General features: G+C 39.5%; 2 protein-coding genes across 3 annotated transcripts in view; both read left to right on the top strand.

The window, feature by feature from the left end:
* The first annotated feature begins 3,067 nt into the window (after positions 1–3,067).
* LOC146973777 (interferon-induced, double-stranded RNA-activated protein kinase-like) lies at positions 3,068–12,001 on the top strand. Of its 2 annotated transcripts, XM_085800708.1 has the most exons (19): positions 3,068–3,269; positions 4,552–4,678; positions 4,769–4,917; positions 5,003–5,126; positions 5,217–5,284; positions 5,374–5,520; positions 7,137–7,269; positions 7,423–7,490; positions 7,577–7,649; positions 8,007–8,038; positions 8,116–8,158; positions 8,254–8,333; positions 8,455–8,574; positions 8,660–8,788; positions 8,879–9,095; positions 9,183–9,320; positions 9,427–9,522; positions 11,063–11,125; positions 11,384–11,996. In XM_085800708.1, the coding sequence occupies exons 1-19, from the start codon at positions 3,163–3,165 to the stop codon at positions 11,519–11,521; spliced, it is 2,052 nt and encodes a 683-aa protein (XP_085656834.1). In that variant the 5' UTR covers positions 3,068–3,162; the 3' UTR covers positions 11,522–11,996. The 2 variants fall into 2 exon arrangements, with proteins under 2 accessions (XP_085656834.1, XP_085656833.1); XM_085800707.1 differs by having other exon boundaries at positions 4,552–4,917; positions 11,384–12,001.
* A 1,490-nt stretch (positions 12,002–13,491) lies between these two features.
* Positions 13,492–15,302, top strand: part of LOC146973775 (uncharacterized) — a 32,818-nt gene continuing 31,007 nt past the window's right edge. The window contains exons 1-6 of the mRNA XM_085799325.1: positions 13,492–13,814; positions 14,252–14,384; positions 14,482–14,633; positions 14,710–14,836; positions 14,916–14,989; positions 15,067–15,216. Of these exons, the coding sequence (XP_085655451.1) occupies positions 13,708–13,814; positions 14,252–14,384; positions 14,482–14,633; positions 14,710–14,836; positions 14,916–14,989; positions 15,067–15,216 (743 nt within the window). The 5' untranslated portion in view covers positions 13,492–13,707. The remainder of the gene's footprint in view (positions 13,815–14,251; positions 14,385–14,481; positions 14,634–14,709; positions 14,837–14,915; positions 14,990–15,066; positions 15,217–15,302) is intronic.

Below are 15,302 nucleotides of genomic sequence, written 5' to 3'. Positions count from 1 at the left end.
GCTTGCATCAGCCAGGCTTCTGGCCTTGCAAACCCAATCCTCACCTGACTCTATTTTATCATGCCACCAAAAGGAATTTCCAACAACAGCTCAGAGGAGACCATCTCCATGGCTCAGGTGCGTGAATTACTTGAACAGCAAAAGGACTTCTATAAAACACTCATTGAACAACAGGAGAAAAATTTCAAATCATGTGTTGAAATTTTAATTGACTCATCAAACAAAAGAGTCGGGGAGTTGCTGAAAGAAGTCCAAGACCTCAGGGTTAGTCTGGAATTCATGAATTTCAGGACTACAAACATTCCTGCAAGACATGGTGTGATACCTGTAAAGAAACTAAGAAGTATGTTGAAACATATTCACATCCAGTATGCTTACACTTGCCCTGGCATGCATACACCCCACCCACACACACACACTCTCTCTCTCTCTCTTTTTCTCTCTATCTCTCTCTCTCTCTCACACACACACACACACAGTTCATTTTGTTTATTAACCTCAACATGTTGTTCAGTATTTTTTTGTACCCATGAGCACTCTCATGACCATAATGCACCAAAGCTCTCTTTGTTATCGCTGTCAGACTCAAACTTCCTCCTCCATCATCAATTGTTCTTGCCGTAAAATGTGTTACCATCTGAGATGCACACCTATCAGTGAACATTAAATGGAATTGAATTGAAGCCACAGAGTGATACAAAATGAGTTTGAGTTTTCAACAAAAGAAATACTGACAAATTTGGGAAGCTGATTGGTGATGTCCCATGGGATAATGTGTATATGCACGATGATGTTGAACTTGCTTATCATCATTGTCATTTATAGCTATATTCAACTCTGTCTTTAACAAATGTTTTCCACTGATTAGTATGCTCACTAAAAAAGAAAAATCATTCAGCAAACCCTGCACCACAAGTCTGCACTAAAAAAGAATAGAATGTACAGAAAATTCATGACAAATCCATCTCCTTTAAATGCTGCTATAACTATAAGATATAAGATATAGAAATAAAAACCGCCCACTGTAACTCAGTGGTACAAAGAAATTATTAGAGTTTTTCCTATGGAAAGACTAAGTGCCAAATTAAAAGGAAATGATGACACTTTTAAGGATATGGCGGCCTCTAATGGATTACTTGCCTAAGGATCTAAGTGAAATTATCCAGAGGGGAAACACTGGCTTAGAAAGTACACGACTGAGCAGACAGATGAGAAAAAATATTATATAATATACATAATTATATAATATAGTTTTATCCTTTTCTTTTCATATTCTACTTTATTTGAATTTTGATTATTCACTTTCTCCCCTAGCTCAGACCAATACTTGATGATGTATACTTAGTTGAGCATTGTTTGCATTATTGTAAATTCAGAAAATAAAATAAAATCTGATTAGCCTATTAAAAAAAAGAGATATAGAAATAAATATAATCATTTAATTAGAATTGCAAAGAAAAAATATTACACCACTAAATTTGATGAGGCCTCAGATAGTATTAAAGAAACATGGAAAGTCATCAATCAACTTCTGCATACGAAAAAGACATCAGCCACTTTCCCCCTCTCAGTTTGCTGATGAAAATAGATTTATACAGACTCATTTGATATTGCACGTGCTTTTAATCATTATTTTGTCAATATTGGGTCAGCTCTGTCGGAGAGGATACCTCCAACTGGGTCTCCATCTGAGTACCTGAGGGGTTGCTATCCTTCTCTCCAGAGTTTTGAACCTCCTACTGAGAAGGAGATCATGGACATTGTTGTCAATATGAAGGATTCTGCTGCTGGTCATGATGAGGTCAGGACATGTGTTATCAAAAAATGTATTCCCTTATTTATCAAGCCCTTGACCTATTTGTTAAATCTGTAGAGTCTGGAACGTTACCTAGAGACCTAAAAATTGCCAAACCCACCCCGTGTTTAAATCTGGTGACAAAAGTTCTTTCAACAACTATCGCCCAATCTTTGTCCTTCCATGCTTTTCAAAGATTTTGGAGAAATCGATTTACAATTATGATGATCCATCTGCAGAAGTTCAACATCCTCTATGAACACCAGTATGGATTGAGGAAAAATTATTCAACAGAAATGGCTGTGCTCCAACTAGTAGACAAAATTCACACTGCGCTAAATAACAACGAATATGCTTTGGGAGTTTTTCTCGACTTATCCAAAGCTTTTGATACTGTTAATCATAATATTTTACTACTAAAATAGTGTGTGTGTGTGTGTGTGTGTGTGTGTGTGTGTGTGTATATAGATATATAGATATGGGTATTAGCAGATTATAGTTGTTTGTAATAATTCATAATATTCCATGGTTTTTAGCTTTAATGTCTTTCATGTTTTGCATGTCATATCTGGTTTCTATTTTAAATTCATGAAAATGTGTTTTTTTGGATGACCATTTGTAATTCAAATTCAAATTTTATTTATTTATATGGCACCTGTCATATATATGTATATATATACACATACATAGATATGGGTATTAGCAGATTATAGTTGTTTGTAATAATTTATAATATTCCAATGTTTTTAGCATTATGTCTTTCATGTTTTGTAGTAGTTGCATGTCATATATTTTAAATTCATGAAAATTTGTTTTTTAGATGACCATTTGCAATTCAAATTCAAATTTTATTTATTTATATGGCACCTTTCATGCTAAGCACATACATTTAGCTATGTTCTATTGTGATTTTTGAATTACGTTTGTTTCCTGATTGCATACTTTTATGTTTTGTTTGTTTTGTCTGTTGTTTTGGTCTTTTATAAAAAATAAAAAATAAAAAAATAAAAAAGCAACACAAAGTGCCCGTGATAGTTTCACGTTACCGTGAAAAAAGATATTGTTATAACAATAAACTTTTCGCGTAATTACGTGATACTGATCATTCTTTTTCTCGGTGTGGCAGCAATATCCGTAATCTTTGTTTCATAAATGTTTTTCTCTCTCTGTTTCAAAGCCTCTATCTGGAACCAGTTTTGATATTTCAGACGACATTGAAGGCACCACCTTCTGTGACGTGAAAACGAAACTTAACGGCATTCGCTCTCAGTTCACCGAGAGGAAGACAGGGAAGAAGAGGGAGAGAAAGGCGGAAAGGATATGCACTATAATTCCCATAATTTATTTTATTTGAGTGTCATCTTATTATGGAAACGGGAAACTGCGTCGCTAAACTGAACGAGTACGTACAGAGGACACGGTCGCAGCTGAGATATGAGGAGGTGGGATCTGTTGGCCCCGACCACATTAAGACGTGAGTTAAATCGGGTGTGATTCATGGAGAGCTGCAAATTCATGCACGAATGTACTGTTTGATAAGAAGTAAGGGCCCGGCTAAATGAAAAGATAGGCCATGTACACATTATCACACACAATGTGACTTTGACATCTGGTTCGGTTATGTGTTGTTTTCTGGCCTTTTATTTTCCCCAGCTACGTTCCCCCAAACCTGTTAACACATTTAAACCACACATGCAATGTAAGACTACATTAGATTTCTTCAGTTTGCACGGAGATGACATGTTCTCTGCACATTGATCACTCCCGTGGAAGATAACAGCATAACAACAAACTGTTTCAGGAATAGGGTCCGTGTTACTATAACACGCTGCATACAAGCCTGTTCATAACCCCAAACGTTCATCAGTAATACACACACATTTTGATATTTGCTAAGCCACGCCCCCAAACACGATGAGCCATACACTCGGACATTCTCTGCTTCTTCCACGTCCATTGAAATGCATTGCAGTTAGTCAGTTTTCATTCGTTTTTATATGTTTTTTCTTGATATTTTAAGTTTAAATGGTCAAACGGTGTGCATGGGGTACATGCAACTCTGACACTAGGTATCCCGAGAGGCTGGGCAACGGGGTGTATTTTTTTTAACCCTTTCCCAAGCCATATCTCAATCGAGAGAAGTGTCTGCTCTGGATAAAGTTATGCAGTAGACCACAACACCAACTAAACGTGGATAAACTTAACAAGGATGTCTACATCTGTTCTAAGTTAAGTCAACAACGTATTTGAGGCAACATATTGTGAGAGATGTTTAGATGTTAGCCAGTATCACAACTAAGCATAAAGCCCGCTAGCTTAATACTAACGTATAATGCAAAACTCCATAGACAGGCTAACAGAAGTTAGCCCGTCGCTATCGGCGTTTCGCGGCAAACGGCAGCCATAGCAGTAAAGTTGAGTTAAGTTTTGGTGACTTCGAGATGATATTTAATCTTTCTGTCTCCAAAAACCACCAATTGCCTCCTGTGAAATGTCTCCTACTGTGACAGCTGCCATAGCGCCTGTCACCGAATGTTGACTGTTTGTCCGAGTGAGTGGAGGGGGCGGGGCTTAGCCATAGGTCAATTGTTAACATGATAAAATGAATTGCTTCATTGCAGCCTTTTTTTTTTTACCTGCTCTGCAACCAACCTTTACCATCACATTTGGGTATATCTGCTAAGAGTGCAGCTACACTGTTATGCATCCTCGTTCACACCACAGTCAAGCATCATATAACTATAATGTTTCCTCAGATTTACCTCGAGAGCAGTCTTGAATGGCAAGGTATATCCTGATGGCGTGGGAAAGAACAAGAAAGAAGCCAAACAAAATGCAGCTAAAAACGTCCTGACCAGCCTCTTGGAGGAACCATCTGACAGTGTAAGATTAATGTGCAAACTTATTTACCAGCTGCACATGTTGGTCACAAGGTTAAATGTCACCTTGATGTGTTTGTTGTTCACTCCACAGACAGAAAAAACAGCAGAAACTTGTTCTTCCCCAGCTCATCAGACAGGTGCCATCAACTATATAAGCTGGCTCAATGAATATGGTCAGAGAACCAGGCTGATTATAAAGCCTGTAGAGTCAACCAAATTGGGACCAAATAATACTGCTCAGTAAGTTTCCAAACTACATCCATATTATTAGGATTGTTACCATTTAACAGTGCATTTAATAGAATGTGTGTGTATGTGATATTAGATGTTGCAGGTTTGTGGTTGGTGATAAGGAGTACCCAGCTGGCTATGGGAATACAAAGAAGGAAGCCAAGGAGGAGGCAGCAAAGCTTGTATATCATGAGATATGTGGCAGTAAAACTACAGAGGTGAAGGAAATTTTAATTTCTGTTAGTAATTGTAATGTTATCGAGGAGATTGTTCAGATCATAATATGATTTTGTTTGTTTGTTTTGGAGACTGGAGGTGATAGTGGCACATCAAGTCAGAAGAATGAGGAATTACAGCCAAAAGTGTCAGAAATCAGGTGAGAATAAACTTTGGCAATATATTCAAATACATTGTATTTGGTTCTTACAAATTGTAATTAATGTCTGGTGTATCTTGGCTTTACAGTGATAAGATAAAAGGCTTGGGTGTTAAGACAGAAATAAGCCTTGCAGAGACAAACTTTATTGGAATGGTCAACCACTACTGCCAGAAAACAAAGCGCGCTCATGATTACATCTTAGAGAGAAGATGCGGCCCACCACACAGCCCCCAGTGAGTAAAATATAACCTGCTCAAATACAGAATGAAAACACTCAGTATATTCAGTATGAGAGAGAACTCTTAAAGGGATAATTCAGTTTTTTTGAAGTGGGGTTGTATGATGTATAAATGGCCATTAAGTATAATATCTGCAGGAGAAAGGTCTCTGAGAAACACCAGTGCATCGCTCTTCGCCGAGACACAGACAATTAATCAGTGTATTTTTGCCGCCTACAAGAAGGCCCAATCCCATTTCACCCCTTGGCCCTACCACTTACCCCTACCCCTCCGTTTTGCGCGTTCACGTGTAGGGGTAGGGGTGTCCCAATTCCCGTAAGGACAGAGGGGTAGGGGGAAGTGGTAGGGCTACATACCCCTCCAAGCGGAGATTTTTCAGAGGCACACTCCAAACGGAGGGGTATGAAAAGTTTCCCAGAATGCATCTTGCGGCAGCCGGCAGCGGTGGCTGTAAAATGAAAAGCTGTTTTATTTCTTGCTGTAGCGCTGTTATTACGTCACTTTCTTAAGTTTTTCTTGCGAGAAAGTAACTGTTTAGGTCCCAAATGTGTGTTTAGTTTACCCAAATGATGGCGGGTTAGAAGTTTGCTCCGACGATTTTTCGGAGAAATGAAGCTCCAGGAGGAGCGGCTCCTCACAGAGGCAGCAGCCGGTCTGCAGCGCTGCTCCGCCGGCCAAATTACGTCCTCGTCCCGGTCCCGCCGGGAGAGAAGGCGGTCGTTAATTAACTTATCCACGGGTTTTTAGAGGTTTACCACCAGCATGTTAAATTCTTTTTAGCATTTAAATGTTGGTCTCATTGATGAAATCTGACAATTGTGGCAGTAGCATTAGTTTATTTGGATGAAAAGTGAAGCTTCATGTAACTATCAGACAGAGGAGCAGGCAGCGCTGCCTCTGGGCTCTGTACATACAGAAATAACCACATTTACATCAGTAAATAAGTTTTACAATGAACCGATCAGTCTGCATTAAGTTTTATCTTATTTTATTAAGTTATATGGTACACGCTATTTGATTTCTGGCAAAAGCTCGGCGCATCAGCTTACGTAAAAGCCAGTGAGACTACGTGATGACGTATGTGACTGTTGAAGGGGTGTCCCAATTCGGAGGGGTTGACTTTCTACCCCTACCCCTTGTAGCTCCGTTTCAAGGGGCGAGGGGCAAGGGGTAGGGGTAAAAAAGAGAAATGGGATTGGGCCGAAGTCCCATCTCAAAATAATACCTACACCAGTTCAAGAGTACAATATAAAGTAAAATTTTACAATGCATCAGCTGGTCGGAAAAAGGTTAGTTTATCTGGAACTACCCAACTCACTCAGTACTCCTCCACACAGGCAGGCTCCACGAAGCGCTGTATCACTCCGCCTATCAGCTGTCAGCTGTAGGTGCCAAAAATACGCAGATTAATTGTCCCTCATTCACAACAGTGTACTGCCTGTGTCTCGTTGCAGCCCGATGCGCCGGTGTTTCTCAGAGGTGGGGAGCAGAGACTTTCTACTGCAGATATTATACTTAATGGGCATTTGTACCTCATACAACCCCACTTCAAAAAAGCTGAACTATCCCTTTAAGAAAATGGTCTAAATATTTCCTCTTTGCCTGTACAGATTTTTCTACAAATTAGTGATCAACAACAAGGACTACCCTGTGGGAGAGGGTAAGAATGTCAAGGAAGCCAAACAAATTGCAGCTCAGCTGGCCTGGTCTGCTCTTAAAGAACAATCTGATTGGGACAGCAAGGTATATAATATATTTTTTTGTATGATAAATATATATAACATATAATAAAATAAATATGTTTTTTTATTATTACATTAATATCGCACCATATCAGAGATTACACTGTAAAACAGAGCACAGTGTAACAGGAGAACACTTCCTTTGTGCTTTCAGATAACCGTCTGGTCAGGTGTGTCTGATGATGCTGGACCAGCCAGGCCGCCCACAGTACCAAACACACCGTAAGGCAATGACAAGGAGTACAACAACACATGTTAATGTCGATGTAGAGAATATTTTACTAATGTATTATACTGTATTCTCTAAGGGAGTCTGGTGGCGCAGCAGCAAGTGACTCCGCTGTATTCACTGGCCCACCGAATATACACAACATGGATAAGGTTGGTCACAGAGTGACTTTATCAAGCTGTTTACGTTCACCCTTAAAGTCAAAAGAGTTTAATTCCATTGGCCTTGATTATTTAAGGGCCATAAAATGATAAATTGATGATCAAAAGATGAATCTCTGAGGCTTACCTGTGTTTGATGAGAGTAAACTAGAAGCATGTGTTGAACGATTAGGAGTGTCATTTATTTCAGCTAAGTTACTTTACCTCTCTACACACCTCTAAATCAAACAGCAGAGCTTGTTATACTATTGATAATGAGAGGTTTGTGTCTCATATAATGGATTCTGAAAGCACATTATGTTTAAACACTGTGTAACATACTGTATTTTCCTACTTCCCATTAAAAAGGGTCAAAGTCCGGATGTGAAGCCCAAAATAAAGTAAGTCATCCACTGTAACACATTGTGCACATTTTACCTTACCTTACTTGTCATTATATTATTTTTTGTCTTCTTAGACTCGCAGCAAATTTCCAAAATGCCCACAAACACAGTAAGGAGGTAATGAAAAGGAATATACTGTTGATTCCAGTTTATGTTGTTGGTTTTTGTTTGCCATTAAATTTCTTTCTTGTGATTTTATTTTATTCATTAAGGATATAGTTGATTTCAATGGAAAGAATGCAGGAAGTAGTCTGAGTGAGAAAACACCAACGCAGTCCGTAACCACAACAAGGTATGGAAAACTTAAAATCACAATATTAACATGTTTTCAGTGCATTGTGTGTTGTCTTTATAGCCAGAAAGACATTTTAATATTTTTAACTTCTTTTCAATGATTTTTGTGTGTTTCTCAGATTTACAACAGAGTTTGACTCCATAGAGCACCTTGGTAAAGGAGCCTTTGGACGTGTTTTCAAGGCGAGGCAAATACTGCTGGATAAGTTTTATGCGATAAAGATTGTCCGCTGCAAAGAGTATGTCCTTCCTCTTTTTTTATGTGCATTTCATAGTGTTTTGTAAGTGTAAAGTTGTACTAACTGAGCCATGTTTTGTTGTCAGAAAAGCTCTACGTGAGGTGTCAGCGTTATCTGACCTAAATCACTGCAATATTGTTCGATACTACACATGTTGGATGGATGATTCAGGTTACCAATGGGACAGTACAGCTGATAGTAGCAGTTCTTCACAGTAAATCTTGTCCACTTACTAATACCCGTATTCACTATATGTACATTTATGTTACTAAATAAGAAATTAAAAACATGTTTGCTTTTCCAGTTCAACCAGCAATCCTTCTGTGAAGTTCCTCTATATTCAGATGGAGCTGTGTGACTTCAGAACACTTAGAGTGTGGATAGATGAGAAAAACATTCAGAATATGAAGAAATCTTTGCGAAACTCGAAGAGAAGAGAAGAAAGCCTGGCCATTGCTCTGCAATTAGTCACAGGAGTTGAGTACATTCACTCCAAGAAGCTCATCCACAGAGACTTGAAGGTGAGAGAAAGTGGATAAAATCATTTATTATATCCCACCAGTCATGAAGCCACATCATCAACTGTTGCATGTCTTTCCTCTGGTTAGCCTGCCAACATCATGTTTGGACAAGATGAAGTGAAGATTGGAGACTTTGGTCTGGTCACTGCTGAGAACGACGATGCAGAGAACCTGGTTGAGAGAACCGTGTACAAAGGAACCCCATCTTACATGGCCCCTGAGCAGGTGAGATGATCTGTATGGATGGACGTCAGTGTCCTCTGTTATTAATTATTGTGGTAGAGACAGATATTAAAGGTTTTGTTAATACCCTGGCCTTCTTTTATAACAGAGGAACAAGAACACTTATGACCGAAAAGTGGACATTTTCGCGTTGGGGTTGATCTATTTTGAACTTGTTTTGAACCTCTCCGGCGAGAACAAAGGGGTGAGTTTTTCAGAGACCCATTCCGCAATGATGTTGTTTAGTGTGCAGTATGTAAAACTAGCAATGGTGGACTTCAACTTTTAAAGCAGAAGTAAGCGATCCGGTCGTTTTAGCTAATGCTGCGTTCCAGGCAGGCTTTTGAAACCGTAAATTACAGCTTCAAGTCACAACTTACGACTTTGTAGCGTTCCAGGCAACCCACTCGTGTTTTTCCGACCTGTTTTACCTGTGAAAGTCACTATAACGGCCACTCGTAACTTCCGACCCGTGAACTCGTACCAGATCAAACTGGTACGACTTCACAGGTTGGAAAAAACACGAGTTACGAGTTGCCTTGAACGCACCATAACAGTCCTCGTCCCTACGTCACCACATTCACGGCGTCCCTTGGCTGCACACACAGCCCTGCATGCCGTTCTCTCTCCTCATTGGATAAAAACTGTAGGATACGAGAAATGTTTTCTCCTCGGCTCAGAGCAGAGCAGAGTGACTGACAGACCCGTGTTTCGGTCCAAACACTCTATATAAGTGATTGCTGTCAGAAGATATAACTATTTAAGACTTATATTAACACAAATATATCACTTACTTCTGCTTTAACACAATAACTGATGTTTTTAACATCAGACATTTTGGCTTATAGCAGGAGAAACAGGTGTTACTAAAAATATTAGCAATGGCTCTGTTCTATAAAAGTGTCTCAGTGAAGTCACGTGTCGTTATAGATCTTGTACATTTAATCACACGTCACACTGAAACCAACCTTTCTGCATTTTTGCTTATGGATGAATCGATTGTCTGGCCAGAGCCACTCAGTCCTGTTCAGCGACAACAAGATGCTCTCAGCTCTGACAGAGAAAGGCAGCATTTCTTTAAGCTATTATGTTATGATAAGGAAGAAATACAACAGATCTATAAAAGATTCACAAGACCTGTGGTCACTAATTATTAAAAGGGTCTGAAAGTGAAAGTGTAAATATAAATGCCCCCCTGACAACATAATAGGAATAGGAATGTATTTATTTAAAACAGGGACAATGCACAAAAACAGTAATCTCGTGAGATAAGAGAAGATACCTTGAGCCAGGTTGTAACAACACTTGCTAATTTCTACCTGTAGTCCCTGGGCAGGTAAAAACAGATAAGGAGATAACAGTATTAAGATCGTTGAAATATGACAGATAAAAGTGATATAATGACCATAATATTTTAAAAATAGACAACATAAACTAGCAAAAACAGGGAACAAGAGCGCCAAATCATGAAAGCACATACTCTCTTTTACTCTCATTACACATTCGAACACAAGCACATACATAGACAACAGTCCAACTATCTCCATCCCCATCCTCACCCTCCTCTACTACTGACCACACTTATACACATATTAATAACTACTAACTACTTTCTTTACACCTCTGCTGTGACATGTCAAAATAACAAATTAATGAATCAATACAGTTATTTATTTGTATGAGAGTTATCAATTTGTATGACAATACATGTTCTTCCTCCCTTTAACTATCACATTGAATTACAGATTTGGAACGATGCGAGAAACCAAAAACTTCCTCAGGCGATGTCTGAACATTTTTCCCACGAGGTACATCCGTTTTCTTTCATTTGCACTGTTACCTCATCAGTTTATATTAGAAATCTCAACGGATGCAGGACCAACACATAGCTACTGTACAATATGTGTGTATATGTAATACAATTATATGTCAATTATCAAGCAGGACAGGGAGTGTTTGGCTAATCAAGTTAAGTTTACTAGAGGGACATTTGGTTGTGTGGAACCTGTCAAAACTTTTGTGATATTGTGTCAATCATAACAGCTTTTGTTTTTCTTGTTTTGCAGACTGAAATTATAAAGTCAATGCTGTGTGAGAAACCACAGAACCGACCTGAGGCTGGTAAAGTAAAGGCAGACCTGGAGGAGTGGACTCAGAAACTTACAGCTCTTAAAACTATGCTTTGTGATAGTCAGACTGTCTAATCATTGTGATGGAATACCAGAACATTATGCAACAACGTCCGCCATCACAAGTGTAATTATGAATCTGTGATTTGTGAAGCATCGCAAATTATGAGGGCAGTTCCTTTTACTGATGAATTTACGAGTCAATGAAACAATTATACACACACAAAAAAAACCCTGCAAAATCAAATTGGGGACCTTCTTCAATCACTTATAGGGAACAAGTGAATGCAACATCATTAAGGCCTGCAAAAACTTGACTAGCATTAAAGCAGAAGTAAGCGATATTTTTGTGTTAATATAAGTCTTAAATAGTTATATCTTCTGACAGCAATCACTTATATAGAGTGTTTGGTCTGAAACACGGGTCTGTCAGTCACTCTGCTCTGCTCTGAGCCGAGGAGAAAACTTTTCTTGTATCCCACAAGTTTTATCCAATGAGGAGAGAGAACGGCATGAAGGGCTGTGTGTGCAGCCAAGGGATGCGCGTGAATGTGGTGACGTAGGGACGAGGACCAATAGGTCCATGACAAGGGCGGGGGCTGCTAACTCCGTCGGCTGACAAGAAGTTATGGTGCGTTCAAGGCAGCCCGTAACTCGTGTTTTTCCGACCTGTGAAGTCATACCAGTTCGATCTGGTATGAGTTCACGGGTCGGAAGTTACGAGTGGCCGTTATAGTGCACTTTCACAGGTAAAACAGGTGCAACAGGTCGGAAAAACACAAGTTACGGGTTGCCTGGAACACTACAAAGTCGTAAGTCGTGACTTGAAGCTGTAACCTACGGTTTCAAAAGCCTGCCTGGAACGCAGCATTAGCCCAAACGACCGGATCGCTTACTTCTGCTTTAATGCATTTGTTATTCAATCATCACTCAATACATCAAATTTCCATGATGTCTAGTCACACCTGTTCAGAAGTAGGCACATCAAGTTATGCCTCTTTATTTGAGTTACAAGATATTTTGAACCTCCAGCACCTCCACTAAGTCTGTTACTGGGTGAGCAGTGTTCTCTCCAACAGATGTTACACACAATGTAACATCTGTAGTACACTGCTTGATGGAAGAACAGACACAAACTCCTGCATTTTTTTATATTATTTTTTATCAGTCAACCAAATGTTAAATACATTTCTACCGTTACACACTTTAATGAATAATCATGTTCTGACTACATTATACTGCCACAACTGACACCATTAAATATGTTTCAGCAATTTTATATTGCACCTTAATGTTTGTAACTTGTGCAGTCATTGGATCCAGGATCCAGTGGATAAATCTACAGATGACTTCATCTGCAGGTCCTGAACATGTGCAATTCATTTTGTGCATTTCTTTTAAAAACAATAAAGCAAGAAATGTCTTAAGTAAAATGTGTTCTGACTGTTTCTCCTCTCATGAGCCTCTGATTACATTGCTGATTAAAGAGACATTTTACTCCAGGTGCTAAAGGTATAATAAGTATAATGCATCTGGGTTTTGTAGTAGTCTCAGTGGGTTTTGTCTGAAGTGAAGTTTAGAAAAAAATAATAATAGGATGAAGCTCTCAGGAGTTGACATCTTCGGGGAATAAGAATCATTAAGAGGAAAAGCGAGAGGCAAGTTGAATAACCAGGGGCCACTGTATCGTGATATGACATTTATTTATTAATTAGAAAAAATCAACACTTGCTCCTGCACTCACTCGAAGCTCTTTTATTTGGTCAAGGTTTCGGTCTATTGGCCTTCATCAGGACCCAGTCCTAATTTATTAATTAATTAAACATTAACAGTAAAGATCAGTCCAGAGAGGAAGTCATTTACAAAAGGTCTTTGCAGCCAAAGACACTCAACACTTGAGGGTGGCAATAAGCAGTCAGTATCAGACTGTAGTGATAATGGTATTCATGTAGCTGAGTGACAGGTGGAATCTGTCCCTTAGTTTGGCCAGCCATGATAGCCTTAGTGTTTGGCCCAGGTCCAATGTCTTCAGTTTCAGTTTCGGGAGTTGCTGTGCTGCCATGTACAGTGAGCCACGTTACGAGGAAATCGAAACTTATAGGTAGAGACAGCTGAAATGAAAGACGAGACAGACTGTGCACAGACCGAGGACTGACACGGAGCTGGGAAGAGGGAAGAGGGGGAGCACACTGAGCTTTCTACTTTTTTCGCCTCGTTTTTGTGGAATTTGTGCGTAAAAATCTGCTGCGTCATTCTTCATAATGTCAGCTGGAAACTACGTGTCTAAACTGAACGAGTATTCACAGAGGACAGGATACTCGCTGCGCTATGAAGACCTCGGCTCTGTTGGCCTTGACCATGTTAAAACGTAAGTTAAATGCATATCCGATGTTGCTCCTTACATTTGAACGTTACTCTGCCGTGGTCATGCTGCATTAACATGGAGACTCTCCGGGCGGCACCATGCCAGAGCCCGGAGTGAGGCAGCACGAATAGATTTCAAGAGGAGGCTCGCTAGCTACAGCAGGAAGCTGCTGAAACTACATACAGCCTGCAACAACACAGAGATTAAGCAATGTGTTAACAGTTAATGTGTCATTTTCTTGCAGCAAGCAGAGTTGTCTCAATATACACAACATGGACAGGCTTGAGCACAAGTCTAAAAAAGAAGTTTCAATTTAAAACTGAACAATAACCAGGAGGCACCTGGCAACATACCTAAATGATGAGTTTTAAAGTCCCATACAGGCAGTGGTAGTGTGATGATTGAACCACTCCCCAGCTGATCTGACTATTGCTTCACAGATTCAGGCAGAAGGTTGTCCTCAACGACAAACATTATCCAGAGGGTGTGGGCAGGAACAAGAAAGATGCCAAGCAAAATGCTGCTAAAAATGCTCTGACCTGCTTGTTGGGGGACCAGGACTCAGCTGACTCAGTAAGATCTCTCTTACAACATTTATGCTTAGGTATATGATGAATCATGAATTTGTAGCACATGTCTCCTTATCGTGTATTTGTTATTGTCTTGACAGATAAATGCAGCTGAAGTTGTCACTGCACCAGTTCAACCGACGAGCGTCAGTGACATCAACTACATATGCTGGCTCAATGAATATGGTCAGAAGAGCAAGCAAAGTATAAAAGTTGTAGAGTCAACCGGAGTGGATCCAGATGGTACTATGAAGTAAGGCTCCAAACTACATCCAAATTATAAGGTACAGTTAAAGATTTGAAAATTAAATGACAATGTTTTGCTATAGATTCTGTTGCAGGTTTGCGGTTGGTGATCAGGAATACCCAATTGTCTCTGCAAATTCAAGGCGGGAAGCAAAGGAGGAAGCAGCAAAGCTTGTTTATGATATGATAAATGGCAGCAAAACTACAGAGGTGAGTTTGTATTCATATACACCAGTTTCAGCAAAACAACATCTACTGTGTGTCTCAAAACTGCACTTTCCCCCCCAAGACTGCAGATGAGAATCACAGCAGTACATCTGATCAGCTACTTGAGGCATTAACTCGTAACTTTCCAGATCTCTGGTGAGTATATCACAGTGGCAGTACATGGTTTAATTTAGATGGGTCCATCAATGTGAAATGTTTCTTGTTTATTACAGCACTAAGACAAAAGGCCTCAATCTGAACCCAAAGGAAGAAAGCTTCACAGAGACCAACTTCATAGGGAAGATCAACAACCTCTGCCAGGAAAAAAGTTGGTCACATGAATTCATGGCGGTGGAGAGACATGGTCCATCTCATGTCCCTGAGTGAGTTCAACCTGAATAGACACTACAGACACTCATCGCTAGCCTGCCCTGGACTGATGTTTAGTTGTAAAAAAAAAACAAAAAAA

Source organism: Trachurus japonicus, chromosome 15 (genome assembly GCF_045865225.1).
Source record: "Trachurus japonicus isolate A0001 chromosome 15, Traja_1.0".
Taxonomy (NCBI): domain Eukaryota; kingdom Metazoa; phylum Chordata; class Actinopteri; order Carangiformes; family Carangidae; genus Trachurus; species Trachurus japonicus.
This window is presented reverse-complemented; position numbering and strand designations above follow the sequence as displayed.

Bases quoted from the DNA above. Each gene is read 5' to 3' on its own strand.
- LOC146973777 (XM_085800707.1), top strand. From the start codon at position 3,163: ATGGAAACGGGAAACTGCGTCGCTAAACTGAACGAGTACGTACAGAGG. The intron at 5,521-7,136 runs GTGAGTAAAATA...TTGCCTGTACAG, and splicing joins GGCCCACCACACAGCCCCCA to ATTTTTCTACAAATTAGTGA. The intron at 8,334-8,454 runs GTATGGAAAACT...TGTGTTTCTCAG, and splicing joins CAGTCCGTAACCACAACAAG to ATTTACAACAGAGTTTGACT.